This window comes from Triturus cristatus, chromosome 3_2, assembly GCF_964204655.1.
Source record: "Triturus cristatus chromosome 3_2, aTriCri1.1, whole genome shotgun sequence".
In the NCBI taxonomy this organism is placed as follows: Eukaryota; Metazoa; Chordata; class Amphibia; order Caudata; family Salamandridae; genus Triturus; species Triturus cristatus.
Genome location: NC_140584.1, coordinates 330543113 through 330561458, shown reverse-complemented (window position 1 = coordinate 330561458; position 18346 = coordinate 330543113). Strand labels below are relative to the sequence as shown.

The 18346-nt window shown below is 43.0% G+C and overlaps 1 protein-coding gene across 1 annotated transcript in view; it reads right to left on the bottom strand.

Moving 5' to 3' along the window:
* LOC146857297 (uromodulin-like) overlaps positions 1-18346 on the bottom strand; it is a 51874-nt gene that overhangs the window by 21013 nt on the left and 12515 nt on the right. The window contains exons 3-6 of the mRNA XM_085646817.1: positions 10900-11088; positions 7086-7187; positions 2787-3007; positions 1957-2102 (exon numbers count right to left, since the gene is read on the bottom strand). Of these exons, the coding sequence (XP_085502943.1) occupies positions 1957-2102; positions 2787-3007; positions 7086-7187; positions 10900-11088 (658 nt within the window). The remainder of the gene's footprint in view (positions 1-1956; positions 2103-2786; positions 3008-7085; positions 7188-10899; positions 11089-18346) is intronic.

The following is an 18346-nucleotide window of genomic DNA, read 5'->3' as shown; positions in this document are numbered from 1 at the left end:
GCTCAGTGTGGTCAGACTCAATCTCTGCAGCACAAGTCAAGGCTGAGCACAGCTTGGCAAGCCTTCAGCGTAAGAAAGAAGTGGGTTTGGATTACTGCGTGGAAAGTCAACAACGAACAATGGGGATTAGGTCAGACCACTCATCAAAGCATATACCCGAAAACCTCAGGGCGTCGCTCACTCATTTACCACTAATGCCACATTTAGCCGGCACTTTGGATAACTCTTTCCCGATCACTGCCATTGATAAACCATATTGCCCTCCAGTTGGCCAGCCCTTTCTTTGTTACTTTCAGAGTCACTGTCCCTTGGAGCACTTGTTGCTGTGCAGATGGGAAGCTCTTTCTCGATTGCTATCACTTATAACCGAGGTAGCCTGGCCTTCGGACAGCTCTTTCGAGAGCACTGTCAATGATTTTCCATACTGCCCACGAGAAGGGAAGTGTTTTCACAAACACTGTCCCTTATAAAAAATGTTGTGTGGTGTTTGGACAGCTTTTTCTGGATCATGGCCATTGATGCTCGGACAGATGAGCAAAACACGTTTTGTTGTAATGCGTGAAAATTATAACACTTTTATAGAAACCATTTCTCACCTAATCTATCCTGAACTTGCCCATGATCGTCTCTGCTCACAATTCCTAGTTGACCCTTGGGCTCAAGTTCTACTTAAATTGTATAACCCTTTCGTATTGGAGTGCAGCAAAGGCCAGCTGATCATGAGCCTGCGGTACCGCTCTATTCCTCTTGTTTGTACTGCTGCATGCATGATGAGAAGGGGTGACCCAGCTGACATGATTGTCCTCTGACCTTGTGACGCCGGACATTTGTTGAAGGCATACCCAATGATCGTACTCAAATGCTGTGATTGGAAACAGGTCTACTGATCGAGAGCAGGCTCACTGGCCAGAAGCAAGCATTGATTTGAAGCAGGTCCACTCACCAGAATTAGCCCTAATGCTCAGAAGTGGGTTCACCGAATGATTTAGGGGCACTGACTGGATGCAGGCCTACTGATTGTAAAGGGAACGCTGATCAATAGCGGGAACACTGATGGCAACCTGCATACTGATTGGGAACAGGCACATTGATTGTTACCAGGCACACTGTATGGTAGCAGGCACACTGATTGGAAGCCCACTGTTGGAAGCAGTTCCACTCATGGAAAGCAGGCACACTAATCGGCTGGTCGATACAGGGAACACGGATCGTTAGTGGACACCCTGGCAAGTAATAGGTTTGCAGGTCCACTCAATTCAGGGCAGGCATACTCAGGGCCACTGGAATTATGTGGCAGAGGAGGGTCAAATTATGCAGCAAGGTTGACTAAATTATGCGGCAAGAAAAGACAAATTATGTGGCATAATGTAGCACATTTTGTGATAGTATTCCTTCATTATTTCCTCATTTTGACACATGTTAACTTTATCAGGATATAGGTTGTATGTCATTAGCACCAGTTTAACACACAAATATAGTAAGAAATAATAGAAAGGGGGCCAGTTAACCTTTGCAAAGGGCTCTCCACAGCACAGCACAACGACACAGGACGCTACATTTTTAGTAACTTTTGAACCGTTTGAGCTTGAAACAATAATCAAAAAAAGTCTGTAAATTATGCTGCAGTTGGTGGATTATGTAGCAAATCTATAATTATGCGAAAAATGCAGCAGTCTCACAGTCGCATAATTCCTATGGCCCTCGGTAAACCGATCAAACTAGGGACACTCACTGGAACACACCGACTGATTGGACGTGGGCACATTGAAAAGGGCTGGCTGATCAGAAGCATGCCCACTCCCTTGTGGCAGGCCCACTGATTGTAAGAAGGCAAACTTGCCGACTCAGGCCCTTTTACCAGCTGCAGACACACTGATCAGCTCTGCCCACTGACCAGAAGACAGGCCCAACAATCACAAGGCGGCACCATGATGCTACCTCTGACCCCACACGCACCTGCTCAGAACCAGCTGCAGCTGGGCGGACACAGCCCGGGTGATGCTGCAGGAGAAGCTCAGGAACAGGGGGTTCACCTTTACAATCGCAGTGGACGCTGGGCGCACGTGGAGGGCGTTGGAATACCTCATGCGAGAAGCGTTCACCTACAATGGAAGGAGAGTGAAAGTAAGGCTCGAACTCCCCTGCTGTGGATCCCCTCTATGTGCACCATTCAGGGAGCAGTGTGACTTTAAGTAGGCCACTATTGAAGGGCTAACATCGGACTAAGTTTCCCAGCCAATAGGGCCAGATCGATGCTACATTTTCATGATATTTACATAAGATATATTTAAGTTCATTTCATCTAATTTAAATTAACCTGTATAATCAGTGGTAATCCTAAAAATCTGGCACATAAAAGGCTGTTTGGGACCTACGTTAGAAACCCATGGACCAACCTTAAGGTCAAATATGTGACTTGTCTTACAGATAATGCGCTGCAGTCTCCATAGAACGAGTGTTTCTTTCCTGTTTCTTCCTCTCTGCTCTCATCACCACCATTTCCTTTCCTAATCCCCTGTCCTCGCATTTTCTCTCACCACCCCCCTCAGACACGGCCCTGCTACACAAGCACATGCCACCTCAGGCACCCCAGGCTTTCTCTAATCCTGTTGCCTCTCCATGCTGCTCCTGTTGTTTGTATGTCAGACTGTCCCTTTTCTCTGCCCTATTTCTGTGGTAGGGAGTTGAAGTCACAGAGAATGAATAGCCCTCCCTCTGTCTCTTGATATTCTACCTGGAGACGTTCAGTTTAGGAGCCTAGGAGACTAGTAAGGGCTGGTCCTTACCGAAATTTCATTCCCACACCATCCCGCCTGGAGCAGAACTGGGACTGTGACCACAGACTTGTTGTCCAGGATGCCTTGGTTCAGTATGGTGCATCCGCTGGTGTCGTTCCTCAAGGAAATTGTGGAGCTGTCGAAGCCGAGGCTCTCAAGCAGGCACCTGCTGATGGAGATGTTCATCCACAAACCCCGGCACTGGACCACGGGCTGGAGGTCGTAGCGATCTAGAGCAGACAGGGGCATTAGGTCAGAAGTTCTCAAAGTAACTTTTCCCACCTTGCACTCTCTTGTCCCCAACTGTATGTAATTGCCTGTACTGGCAGTGACGACGCAAGACAGCTTCTTTAAAATGGTCAGTGTCACTTTAAAAAATGTATATATATTGAGACTTTCTTGCAAACAATATACGATACTGAACAATGCATGAAGAACCTTAAATACATAGTAGAGGGAGCACATTCGATCCATCAGCGGCACTTTAAAATAATTCTGTCGCTTTCAAAGACCTAGGGTCCCCGTGCTTGCAAGCTCACTCACTCACACATGCAACCACAACACAAAGTTCCTGTCAGGGAGAACATAGGGTTTGTCCATTTTGTTGCCCCACTTTTTGATGGCACATATTGGCATTTCACTGTCTCCACATCCTGCAAAGGGCTTGCTTTAGATTGCATTTTTAATTCGATTGGCTGGCAAAAAGTTGTCTCTGCCATGACACTTTGTCGTTGACCATCACTTTTCCGCTCACCATCACAAGGCTTGCACTTTGTGTCTGGATATGTGACTGCTTTTGACCGTCACAAGACTTGCATCTAGTGTCACAGATAAGTTCTTATGTTTTCTTCACTAAAACTCATCAAAAGTCGCTCAAAAGCCATCCTCGCTAATGCCAAAGATGATGCAAAATCCAGAAGAAAACTAGAATTATGTGGTGATGCAGAAGCGGTTACACAGAGATAGGAAGAATTTAGTACAAGGCAAAGTATTGGAATCAGCAATCCTTTGTTGGTACCTGCCTGAAAGTTTGCATCACCTTTCGAAGGGCCTTCTATTGCCTGTGATCAGTGGAACCCTTGGGTGCGAGCACTAATGAGTAACTGTTGGAGGCACCAGGTCAAAAGACTTTATACCACACTCAAAGATACATTAGAGACCTCTTTCTATCTGCTTGGCTATTTATTCAAGGTTCTTTCCTGCCTGGGTATCTTAGGGCCCTCCTTAACCTCACCTTTTCTGAGAGTCATAGGATCTTGCAAAACCCTCATCTTGGTGGGTGCCCCATGGCCCCTGGATCTGTTTTACGTTTCTTTGCTGAACCTCACCTAACTTGCCTTACCTGCCTTGTGGTCTTCTTCCTGAACCTTTAATTAGCTTGCACTGAAGTCTGCTCCCATCGTGTTCACAAAGGTCCTCTCAGTAGCCCATCTTCATGTTCAGGGTGTTCAAGAACAACCTTTTATGATGCTGTCTGGCCAAAGCACCCCTCCCACTGTTTGAAAAGAGAACCTTTGGATAGTTTGAAACATCCTCTAAGATCTAGGGGATTCAATCATACAGGGCCCGATTCACAGAACTAACTTAAGACAAAATCCTAAACTTACTACCATTTTGGTATTCACAGAAGACACTTACTCATTTGGTATTCACAGAAGGCACTTACTAATTTTGGTATTCACAGTAGGCACTTACTCATTGATGAGTAAGTACCTTCTGTGAATACCAAAATGAGTAAGTTACTCAAAATGAGTAAATTACTCAAAAAGAGTAAGTTACTCATTTTGGTATTCACAGAATGCACTTACTCAACAATGATTAAGTGCCTTCTGTGAATACCAAAATAAGTAAGTGTCTTCTATGAATACCAAAATGGTAGTAAGTTTAGGATTTTGTCTTAAATTAGTTCTGTGAATCGGGCCCATAAAAAGTGCATATTTTCTTGGCTGACAGACTGTGAAGACTCCCATGTAGTCCTTCTAATTCCACCTCATTAGGGGATAGTAAAATTGAAACAATCAGTAGAACATTTTCCCAGCAATCCTGTGGCTTCAGTGTGGTGGTTCCAGTCCCTTATCACCAATCGCATCCTCTATGCATGTGGCTCCCTTAGCTCAGCTTCACACACAGGTTTTTCAACACCATCTGGCCCAGAACTGTGCTTGCATTTCAAGTAGATTTCATTTCACAGTCAGGTACTGGAGACTCTTAAATGTTGGACTCTGCACTCCAACCTCCTACAGTATACTCCATTTCAGCATCCCACTCATAAAGATACACAGAGCACAGACTACCATTTTTATGGCTATGGACTCACTGCAGGGATCACTGGACTATCGAAGACAACATCTGCACATTAACCGTCTAAGGCCATATTCTTGGACTAAAGTCTTCTATTTAACTGCTACAGGAATTACAATTGATTCCTGTGGACATTACATGTTGGACACTGCATCATACTTAACTATGCCTTCAAAAGTATTTTCCCTGAGGTGCCATTTCATTGGTCTTCTTCACCTCTGTCCTCATATTAAGAGCACTGCCCAGTAGTGAGATCTGAATTTGACTTTGGTCTTGCTCAATTATAACCCGCAGACTTGCAACTTAGAACATAGCTTTCTTGCTAGCGATCAACTAATCTGGGAGGACCCACCATCCTTGCACTCTTTACTCTGAAAAGCCTTAAAATATATTTAACAAGAATACATTGTCAATTCATCAGCCCTTCTTTCACTCTGAAGGTACTAACCAAGTTGGTTTGAATAAAAAAATGCCTTCATGGCTGACAAAATTTGAGATGTTTTCAGAACTGTGAAGTTTTACCTGGAAAGGACAAGGCTCTTAAAACCGCCTGACCATCTGTTCCTCCCATATGATGGCATTGCTAAAGGACATGTTCAGGATCCCAAAAGAAGTGCTGCTAGTTTCATCACAGCAAAGACAGCATCTGTGGTCTTTCAAAGACACGTCCTTATTGCAAATATTTGCAAGGCAGCAGCATGAGCCATTTTGGGTGTTTTTGCATGCATTACTCTCTGAATCCATTTATCAAAAAGATGTAACTGCTAATGTTTGGTTGACACATGTTGCATTCTTCCTTCTCAGTAATAACAGATGTGAGATCAGGTTCCCAACCAATTGGCAAGGAGGACATCATAGTATGGTTACTTGCGACCGTGGTGGCTCCACTAGTCATGTTCCTTGACCTCCCTTGCTCACAACACTCTGCCAGCCATCCATTCTATCACTATATGTTGTGCTCAACCGTTGCACATCAGAAAAAACATGTAGGTGGTGGGGGTGGTGGTTGGTGATGCAGAAGTAAGGGATGGAGATAACTAGTATTCCGTGTGCCCATACAGGATGGGATCTAAAATGATTTTAAAGTCATAAGGAAACAGATAGGTTGCAAGTTGTAATGCACAGATGCTGGTTGTACCCCTCCCCGGCCTGGTTAGTTACTGTGAATTGCACTGATTCCTCTTCTTAATGTTTTAGAAAAAGTTTTAAAACAAAATCTGGCTTTTTAAATTAAATTATAATGTATGTTTTTTAAAGTTGTAAAAAGCAGAATTTAAATGTGATTAATTGTGGATTGTCCTCCGTATGTATTATCTTGAAGATTTGGCTTGTGTAATTGTATTGCATGTTGGAAATGTTTTATGTACTCTTGCTTTTATGGCTATAAAAGCCGAAATAAAGCTTAAAGAAAGAAAGAAAGATTTTAAAGTCAGACTTTTGCAAACCCTGTAACATCATACTGGCAAAGAGTACCTCATAGCAGATTATTACATGTTAACTTCACAGCAGACTCTCAGAAACTCACTTAGCATCAGCCTCAGCTAACAATTTAACATCAAATATTCACCTAATGTCAGATTGTCTCAGAATAATCCAACGTCAGAGTTTCACAGTCTGGGATTAGGTCAGAATGGCACAGGCTCATTGAAGTTAAACTTCTTTTCACATTAGTGATATCAGTTCCGGGACCAAAGACAGCTCCTCATCGCGCCCAGCACCCTTAGGTATCGTTAGGACTAGAGAGGGTTTGCGAGCCACCATCCTCAGTAGAGGAACAAGAGATCACTTCACCACCAAACCTTGTTTTTGCAATTGTGATTTCTAAGATCTGACCCCAAATGCCAGGTTTTTATTGGGTGACTCCGGAGGGGGCCCGTGCACCAACACACCAGATATTAGCAGCAGCTGACATCACAAGGTATGGGTCCGCCATCTATCAGCAGGTATTAATAGTGGATACAAAAATGGGCCTGAATCCCAACATTCCTTGCATGGATGCAGACTTACTTAAGAGTTGATATCTGGTCCGGTTGCAGCTGCACTTCGCTGTGCCGTTGAAGTCTGTACATATCTCATCATCCAAACATTCCGGGGAGCAGACTGGCTCCACTGCAAGATAGAAGAGACAGCAGATTCAATAGAAAACTTTATCCAAAGACACAAGAAACTGCAGAATCAAAAGATGGTTTTACAAAGAGAAAAGGAACAGCAGACTTAAGCGATGGCTGTACTCAGAGAAAAGAAAGCAGGAAAAACGTGTCAACATATATCTCCCCCAGAAGATTGAAAGGATGAAGCACAATGGAACAGGAACTGTATCACTGGTGAAAATAAGAAACAAAAGGTTCAGAAGACAGTTACACTCAGAAGTTGAACCCCTGGAAGGAGAAATTATGTCCACCAGAAGGAAGGAGAGACCTCAGGTTAGGATAGATACAGCTCTACTGGAAGAGAGCAGAAACAGAGGATGGAAAAACGAGGTGGCAAATACTTCTTTACGGGGCTGAAAGCAGATGTAGCACCAAGAAACAGTGGGGTTATGGCAGATGAAAGCAGGACAGATTACTGAAAAAGAACAGAGACTGTAAGCTGAAGTCCTAGGGATGCGCCACTAGATACAAAAAGCAACACCAGGAGGAAAGCCATGGAAGGCAACGTACAGTGGGCTTTGCAGATGAGGTTCAGTGACTGAGGTCTGTATAAGTAAAAGGAATGGAGCTCACAACGTTTAAATGAGAACATCCTCCAGTCAACATAAATAAGGGGTGAATGAAACTGCCATGAGTGTCTGAGAGTGTTTATACCTGTGGCCACTGAATTGGCCTCAGCTGCTTCACTACAGCTTCTGCCCGAAGAAAACAATCTGAAGATCCATAGCAGAAACTCCCTGAGATCCCATAGACACGCGGAGCTGAAAAGAAGCCTTGAGATGCAAGGTGGTCTCCTCTTCTCACTCGGTGACCAGAGGGGGATTTCTCCTGGCTATCCTGGTCTATGCATCCATATGGCAACACAACCCCAGGACTAAGTGACCAGATATTAACTTGCTTAGCGAGTTCAAAAAGTCATATGTTCACATCGTAAGAGAACAAAGATAGAGTTGGAGACAAAGCATGGGATACTGTGTGGCAGCAGGCCCGCTTTATCTGCTTTCATTAGCTATGTATCTCAAGAGTGCCTAAAACAAGAATACAAAACTGAATATCTGGCCTGGATAGGGAACACAAGCTGTTGGCATGGGAATGCCCCCTGCATGGTTTTACAGAAGTACAACTCTCCCCTGAGTAACCCAACTATAGGTTTACACAGGTAACCTGAATTTGTTGTGCCTGGCACACATAACAGACATTTGCTATGGTTAGATTCTGTGAAAAGATTCTGAGGCCAAGAGCATGTCTCTGTGGTCTGGAGAGAAGTAAGGAGCATGTCTTTAGAGAACATGGGTCTACTGTCCATGTCCAAGGACATAATGATGGAGCATTGGTGGCAGACTACCATTTTCTGATCTGTAGTACAGGACTGACTTTTTCCTTCTTGTGAAAAGTGAGATGCCTACCAACCTCATTCAGGTACATTTCTGTACCATGATAGGCCCTGACATCCCTCTGACTCTCAAGTTCAATTTTGATAATGTTTTGACACCTGTCTTTAAAACATACATTTTAAAACAAAATAAACATTGAATTAAAACCCCCGGCTCTCTCCCCACACTCCATGCCTCTGAGCCAAGCTCTAAGCCAAATACACCAACCTTTAATACATAAAATCTCCATTCCCCAACCTTTAATGCATAAACAATCCATACCCCAACACCATAATTCCAGAGTAACTAAATAATACTCTTGGCCGAGCCTCTTACATCATTAATCCAAACATATTTTTAAATATTTTTACAGAGCGCATGCAACTTCTAAAAACTCAATGTTCAACACAAGTGCAATTGTTTCATTTCGATGGTTTATGTTGTATTTTATAAAAAAAAATGCAGATATATGGTTCCTGGTTGTGCAACTTGATGTTAAATAACAGTGTGTGGCTCTGAGGCCAGTGGGATCCATTTTGGGTTGTGTCTGGTAAAATATAACTCAAGATGGAGGCTGAGGGACAGCCTTTCCACACTTGCAAATTGTATTTCGGGTTTTCCTGAGCTTGAGGTTAAGTATCAGACATTAATATGTAGGTGATGGAGACAGGACCCTTTTTAGCAGGTCTGATGATGGTCCTTCCTGAGCACTATCATTTGGCTTGATTGAAATGTATGTGGAGTTGGAAAATAAATATTTTTTGTTGTGCTGAAGGAATCATCCAGGTAGGGCCTGCCCGTCGTCCCACCCAGATGTGCTACTCTAAAAGAGCTAATGTTTGCCATGTGGAAGGTTCTCATGTGTGAGTGTGTGTGTGTTTTCATCACGCCAGTTTAAGAAGCCCTTGTCTCAACCTGCTGTGAAAACCATCCCCTGAAACAAAGCCTGCATCTGTTTTGCAGGGGAGAGATACAATAAGAGAGGAAATTACTTTGGACTGATTCTAGGATCCTGACTGTAAATCAACCTTCCCTGCCTGCAACATGACTATAAGAGTGGGACTAAAACTTCACAACTTGATTCTAGATTTTTCACTGACTGAAGAGTTGGTACTCCACAGAGAATGAGAGGAACTGCTGAGACCAAAATCTGGTGTCTAACAGCTAGTCTTTAAGAGGAGGAAGGACATCACCTGGAAGTCTACAATGCACTACTGGAGAAGCTGTGGGACTGCTTTAGTACCGGAGCCTGTCGGCCTGCTGAAAAAAGAGAGCAGAAGATACCCCTGCAGCAAGAGATTGTCCACATAGGCACAGCCACTGTGTTTGAGTGGAGGGACAGCCTGGGAGACTACTATGGGAACAATGAAGGGGCCAACCTGAGTGCTGTAGTGGATCTCCCTGTCTCTCCGACTGTTGTTGAATCACCGGTGGCACACTGAGCCTAAGAAGAAAGTGTGGAAGCAATGCGCAAGCTGACCTAAGTCCCTGCCTCCCTGATTGCTGTTTACTCCACAACCAGTGTACTGTGCCTACTATGGAAAAAGAGAGAGCGAGAGAACATGCCGCATCTGTGGCCTCCAAAGACTGTGCCGAACATCCCAATATACACATATATCTCATTCGGGAACAAAGATCGGAGTTAAGTATAGTAAATCTGTACTTATAGGGTTGGAGTGGGACAGAAATTAGGCCTGGGCACCAAAATAAAAAATGACTCCTCTAGTGATTCAGATAGTTACAAAAGTGGCACATGTTTAGAAATTGGGGCAGTTCTAAACTTGTAAAGACATGTTGAGTAAGTGTTTTGCTGGGTATGGAAGACTGCATGCATTTGTGCTTGCTGCAGACAATGTTTGTTTTAAGATCAGGGAATGCATCAGTAAAACCTGGCCCACCATACCATTAAACAGGCCCACAAACAGCCAGAAAACTGGCCCACACACTAACCTGTGAGACCAGCCCATCGGGCACTGCTTGATTGCCCTATAGGCCCGTCCAAGACTGTATATCTATATATACTTACCTTCACAATATTTTGGTAGTCGACATTCTAGCTACAATATTTAAAACTTGATATTCTGATACACTACTACATAGGCTAGATATTAAGACTTGGTTGCATATAGGGTTAGGCCAATGTTTGAGTTAACCTTGTGGTCAGTAATCATGCCAATGAAATGTATTTTGAAACTGTATCCTTTTATCTCTGCAACTTTTTGTCTGCCACAATAATGAAGTGTGCTTTTCTCTTTGTAATCAAATGGCAGGCATCCTGTTCAACGTGACATGACTTACCTGAACAGCAGGCTTGGGCTGGGTGCCAGAAGAGCCCAGTGGGACAGCAGGCACTGGAGTTAAGGACACATGCAGTGGTATTATCTGGGATGCATATAATACTGCTGTTACTACAAAAGCAACCATTGCTCAGGGTGCAGCTTCCAGCGCACCAATCATCACCACACCAGGGATACAATGCATTGCCGCCTGAGGAAAGAGAAGAATCCATGGTCAGTTGTTCTCATACCACTCGCAACAAGTTAAAAGACTTTGAGCGATCCAGTGTCAATGATGGCCGCCACAAACAAAGGGTGGTAGGGGGGTGTAGGGAACCCGGGAGGGCAGGGGAGAAGGCATGTGGGCGGGTGTTAAAAAATATATTTAAAAATAACTACTTACCTTAAGGTGCCGGCCACCTCTGTGTCACGCTTCCTCTTCTCTTCCTTGTCCCAGCAGGCACTGGGACCACATCACAGAGTTCTATCCAATCTGCGCGCTGCTTTCTTGGGATTGGCTTGAGCTGGCTGAAAAGACGCTCTGCTCAGGCCAGGGAGTCTGTGGGTGTTTCTCCAGCTCAGCTGTGCAATGCAGCCAGGCTGGAGAAACCTAAGTGCGCATGTGTGTTTTGGTCAGCCTGAGACGGAAGACCAGACACATATGTGCACTTAGGGAGAGCACATAGCACTCCTCCTCCCGTGCCCGGCCCCACCCTGCACAAGGCAAATGAAAAATAAAATGATGCTAGACCATCGATTTATTTTTCATTTGCTGGATCTGAACCAGGCAGTGGGGAGACGCTCCTCTGCCAGTGCAGAGGAGCCGCCTCTGTGACCAGTGTTTCCATGTGCTACCTTTTCTTTACATGGTCTCAAGTTTTTTAAATTTGTCCAGTAAGTATTGTGTGGGGGAATTTCGAAGAGTTGGCTTTTCGGTTGGGAGGAAGGTAGGTACTAGAATATCATGAACTAAGTATAGTCTGACAAAAATATGGTGTCCTAAATAACATTAACAAAAATACCGCCCTGTTGGAGTTAAAAATAGACAATGTACACCCAATGGGATAATAATTTGCTAAACGCTATTCAGACCACAATAGTTATGTCAGATAATATTTTTGTCAAATATATGCTTACATACAACATGGGTGAGGCATTTTTCATCTTTTATTGAAGGAAGATTGCTTCATTAATCTTGTTTTTTTTAAGTGGCTGTGTTTGTTGTATTTTTTACTAGTTATGATGATGGGGGCAGGAATGGGTTTGAAAGCATGCCACCCCTTTACAGAGGATTAGAAATGAGTATGTAATAATGGTCCAAGGGGAGCTGCCACTCAATGGCCCTGAATCATTTACACTTATAGCTCCCTGTGTCCAGGGAGGGTGAAGTTACTGATTCTATAAGGGTTTTTCTTGTTGTTAGTCATGGTTTGGGGATGTTTAGTTTTAGAGTAGTGCCCCCCTAAGGTCACTGGGTGGTAAGTACTGCCTTGGTACTACAAGTGAAGTGACCCTAGGAGAGAAAATGGCAAACTGAATCCCACATCTTGGCATTTGCTATAGTTAGTTTTACAATAGTGCACTCGTGGTGTACTGATCCTGTTTTTATATATATTGATATTGTTTTAAATGGAACATTTTGCTCCTTCATTCTTACAATGTAAACAAATGTGCTGAAATACGTCTTTAAAGCAAATTGCATTTGCGAATGTAAAATCAGAAAACATACATACAAAATCAGAAAGAGCTACTTACATTTTATTAGCCAAGCCACTGAGATGAAAGACGGGCAAAATTTGTGATAAAAGTTGAAATTTGTTACACCAGTGACAGAAGGTCAAAGTCTATGGGCTTAATTCATGGAAGGTAACTTAGACTAATGAGTACGTTTACACTTTTGAGTAAGTTGACTACTTTTCGGTATTCAAACTCCAAGTATAAGTTACTGCTAAAAAACAGTAGTAAGTCCAGCACTACACATGGCCAACCACAAGTAATGCAACACCCTCCCATAGAAAACAATGGAGGTAGGAACTTAAAATAATAACCCATAGGAAATAATGTTAAATTAAATTACATTATTTAAAGTATTTTAAAAAATAAACAAACTTAAATGAATGTTAAAAATCTATAAAGTAGCACATATATATCATTCAACTATAAAATATTTTAAGAACTATTTTAAATGTACTAATTAAAGTAAGCATACATTTTATTAAAAAATGGTTACAATATTTTTAATTAATTCTGTACATCACGTTTTAATAATTGTTAATGCACATAAAAATTATTTTTACCTTTAAACTTCAGAAAAATAATTGTAATTTACTTTAATGTATTTTATCAATTACATTTTTAATTCAAAGTTATTTAATAGTGTTGTACCATTTAAAAAAAATATTGTTCATATATATAAAATGAATTTACATTATTATTTAACAATATATATATTTTTTAATTCCAGTTTAATAATCTTTGTTATTGTTCCCTAAAGTTTACCATGCGAGGATCTCTGCCCCAATTGAGTCGCCTCTCTATGGTAAAGTACAGCATGAAGCAATGATGTGTTCTTGCTCCATTATTTCATTTATATATTGGTGATTTCGATTTTATTTTGAGATCTGTGAATAATAGTCTGTCTGGATTGGGATGGGAGTGACTGTCCAGTCTCTTCTACACCAAGGACTTCATTCGAACATTAGTCTACAGCACTCTTTGGCAGAAGTGGAGACAAGTTTTGAAAATAATGATTTAAAACTAATCAAACAGAACTAAGTATGGCTTTTGGAAAGCAATTTCTCAAGAGGAAGCTCTAGATTGAAGGAGTAAAACTAGAGCGGTTTGTTGACTATTGTTACCTTGGCTTACTGATCAATGATAAACTGAGATGGTCGCCTTTCCGGAGAGCAATATACTAGCCTTGTTAAAAGTTCCTTTGATTGTAACTGCATTTAATGCAATGGTTACTGCATAGCTGGAGCATGGTGCATCTATATGGTGACTTCAGACAAAAATAAACCTATATCCTTTGTGAAGAACTGTTCCAGAGAGATGCCCTTCTGTCAGGAAATCAGTTCCTGTTTATTCCCTGAGGCTGGACTAGTATTTGTTTCTGCCAACGTTTCCATTCGCCATGCGGTTCTGGTGTGGCTTTATGATGCGACTAATGCTGACGTTGACAGATTACTGACCTTGTTCTGTTATGAGCTTGTTTTTGACTTATCAAAAATATTTATAAGTACCTAACATGGCTCTATTGCTGTTAGCAGCAAACAAGCATTTGCATAGCCAATTTGATTAGGCCTTGACACGCCTATGTTTATTTATTTGAGCAACCATATGTAATAAACATTAAAAGTATACATATGTTTGAGGAAAAAAGTAAATGAAAAATAAACCATTGCAAAAATGAATAAAATAGCATGAAATTAAAATAGAACCGAAAGCAACAATTGGCCTACGAGCCCCAGCGTTGAAGTGCACTTCTTTTCAGGCGGTGTGCACATATGCAAGAGAAAAATGCCATGACTCACACTAAAGATCCAGTGGCGGAAGTGGGCTTCCCTACTGCCAGAAGCTTTAGGATGACATGCGCAGAATATAATTTTAAATTAAAGTTTAACAGACCAATGAACGGATGACGGGAGCGAAAGCCCCTCTACGAATTTATATATTATGTCTTTTTATTTTATGAATTCTCTGGAAAACGACGTTGACGAAACAGCAAAAGATGTGTCTAGGCTAGACCTAAAAATGTTATGAGAAATGTTTGAGAAAAGTGATTGTGATTCCCCGAGGACGATCTTCTATGTGTGTATATTATGGTTGCCCTGAGCAGTGTTGACTGTTGCCCTCGGTTCATATGAAGTTCTCTCGCTTGCTAACAGCTGATTATTTATTTTACTATTATTAGTTTCATATAGGCAAACTTCCACTAATATACATAATGGGTAACTGATCAGGACTGCCTACAGAGTCTCAGCTATTTATCTGGCTTAAGAAGAGACCATGCTCCTCTACAGTTGAGTGATGCCACATTGCATGTTACAAGAGGCAATGTTTGAGTTGTTTTAGCAGTGTTACTCACTATGTAGACGGATATATGAAAACTGAATCTAAAATGCTGCAGTAGTAAGAAAAGGTTTCTTTCGCCCCTATCATTTCTTACAAGGGTTATTTTTTTATTTTTAGTTGCACGTTTATATAGCGCGAACTCGAGCCGAAGGTATTGGAGCGCTTTACATAGCACCGTATTTACATTACACATTCAGGCTCGGGGAGGTTAAGTGATTTGCCCAGAACCACAGGATGTGGACGCGACCTCGAGGTTCGAACCCTGGAGGCCAGCACCAGAGGCGGAAGCGCAGCCGACGGACCACATCCTCTTGTGTCATATTGTCTTGGTGATGATTGTCTTAACGTAACGTGATGACGTGGTCGAATCGCCTCATTAATCGTTTTATTGTAAGGTTATGATCCATTCTACTTTACTTTGAGATGGTTAATGTTTTACTTTTCAAAATCAAATAGGAATAAGAATTGGCAAACCAGTGTGTTTGACATTGCTATGCTGGAGAAAAGATTTTTTTTTCACATTTCTTATCGCAAGCAGATGCCAAAACAGCAAAAAGAAGAAAAATGAAAATAGGCCACCACCTAAATGTGGCCATCATATGATTGCAATAAACATTTTGAATATTAAAAACATTCACTGATTCTGCTGTTTTACTCATGATTTTTTTTAACAACATGCTTTTTTGTTGTGTCTTGAATTTTACTATTATTTTTTGAAGGTGACAAGTAAAAATCCTCACCGAACCAGGCACAAAAACTACAGACAGCTATATTAATATAATGTCACTTTAACACTTTATAACAGCAACTTTATTAAGTTCATAAATAAGAGGAAAAAATCACCATCTAACTTGGCTCCTGAAGTGTAGGTAAACAGAACAGTCGTTTTTTTTCTTAAATATCATGGAGAAAATAAAATTCAGAAGCACACTTTGAAAGAGCTTTGTCACTGGAGAGACAGGAACTATTTTTAAACAGATGTAAACAATGTGCAGGAACTTTGTGCAGTCACTCAAAGTGAGACAATCAGCAGCCACAAGGATCTTGCAAGTCCACTTGCCAGAACTGACCCAAGGACATCAATCTCATCAAGTGCGTCTAGGACCAGTGGAGAATGTGGAGAGTCCGCCTCCCCCTGTCTCACTCCACCATCTCTGACTGTAAGGGAGCCCAAGCATAACTATTTCCAGCATAAGAATGAGCGAGCATTCCTTCTCAGCCCTAAGGTGAAGGCAAGCATGCTGTTCATTGCCATCACTCTGATGCCAGCACCGCTTGAACCATCCTTCGAACACTTACTGTGATATTGCCGAAAGACGTCAAACTCTAATGTTCAGTTTGAATTGATAAACTTGGGATCCTGTCTTACGGATATACCCACCAACCGAAAAATGCTGAATGTCGCTGAGCAGTGTCGAGATATAGGAGAATGTGAAGGTTGGTAGATCCTGTAGCAAGAAGTTTGTTTAGCCTTTTTTGTTGGCACTGGTGCAATAGTTTTGGCTACTTTAAAACCATTTGTCGGAATGACTGGTTTCCCTTTGAACACCATCCAGTGACCCAACCATTGAATCCTCTGTGCTCCATTAAACGGGACATTTAGGTGCCGATTCCGATCCGTTAAAAAGATTCCCCGTACGAATTGTATCTGGATTTGTTTTACGTACGAATCGTACAAGTCCTGTACAAACTGGCAAGTACGATCCGTATGTTAAAAAATCCATACGAATCGCATTGGGAAAATTCCCCGACACGTCCTCAGGTCGGAAAAAGTGTCCGACACGTCCCCGGACATTTTTACGTACGAATCGGGAAACTGAAGTCCGAGCACGCAAGTACGATCCGTCCCGTCCGTCCGAATGCACAACTGTATGTAAAAAACACCGTCCGGTGGCAAGCATGGAGACGTCCAAACATGTGCCCGCATACGCGCCGAACACCCCCCCAGCCCACCCCCACAAGTACGCGCCGTACCCCCGGCCCCCCCATGTACGCGCCGTACCCCCACCCCCCCATAGGGTAGGTACGGAGCATACCCCCACCCCCATATGTACGGTGCGTACCACCACCCCCCTGTATGTACGGTGCGTACCACCACCCCCCGTATGAACGGGGCGTAACCCGTATGTACGGGGGGTACCTCCAGTGCGTACCTCCGCCCTGTACATACGGGGGGTATGCCCCGTACATACGGGGGGTGGTGGTACGCACCGTACATACGGGGGGTGGTGGTACCTCCCGTACATACGGGGGGTGGTGGTATGCCCCGTACATACGGGGGTGGGGGTACGCTCCGTACCTACGGGGGTGGGGGTACGCTCCGTACCTACACTACGGGGGCTGGGGGTATGGCGCGTACATGGGGGGGGCTGGGGGTACGGTGCGGACATGGGGGGGATGCTGGGGTACGGTGCGGACGTGTAGGGATGGGGGTACGGTGCGTACCGGGCCCCCTTTTCATCGTGCGTTGCGGCGTACTTAGCTTTTCCGGCACTTTTTGGGTCCCGTAAAAATTTTGCCATGCAAGGTGCTTTGGGTATGAATCGTACTTGCTGATCAGTAAAGCGCTGCCTGACTCCGTGCGAATGTCGCGTACGCGGTGTCCCGGATCCGATTTGTATGTGTTTTTTGGCGGTCGGTGTTTTTTACGATTCGTACGGAAATGGTGTTTCTGTACGAATCGTACTTGCAGGTTTGTAAGGTGTTTTTCCCGGGTACGAGTCGGACGGAGAAAACGCTCCATCCGACGGTTCGTACCCGTTTTTTCCAGGATCGGAATCGGCACCTGAATTTTTAGCGCACTCATTCCCTGAGCACCCCAAACACCCAAATGAGATCTTCTGTTCATCTTAGGGTGACTGGAATTTTGTACATCTTTGCAGGTTACCAATGACTTGATTCTAACCCCTCGACAAAGATCTAAAGACAAAGTTCTGATGTATCATAGCCAACGTGATATATTGTAGCATTCTGTCCAGCAATGTTCTCCAGTTGACTGGAACTTGTCAACAAAGCCCTAAGTAAACTACTCGGAGAGCCCGAACTCAGGACGCTCAATCCTTTCTCTGTAGTTCATATGCATAGGGCCCACGGATCCTTGTATAATAACACCATACTAAGTACACCAGCGGTCTTTAAGGTATGTATCTCAGCTGAAAATCTGGCATGGATCTGGACCTCCTGGACCTGTGTTGAGCACTCCTGGGGGTACATGTGTGTTTTATTTTTACAGGCGTGCATGTTTCCCAGTACTTCATTTGTAAAAAAAAAAAACTAAGCGCCAGGGCTTTTGTCAGAAGGCCACTGCAGCTTGCACCACCAATTGTCCCAGTGCTGCCAATGACAATAACATCACACTCATACAAGTGTGACAATTCAGAATTTAAATATACAAT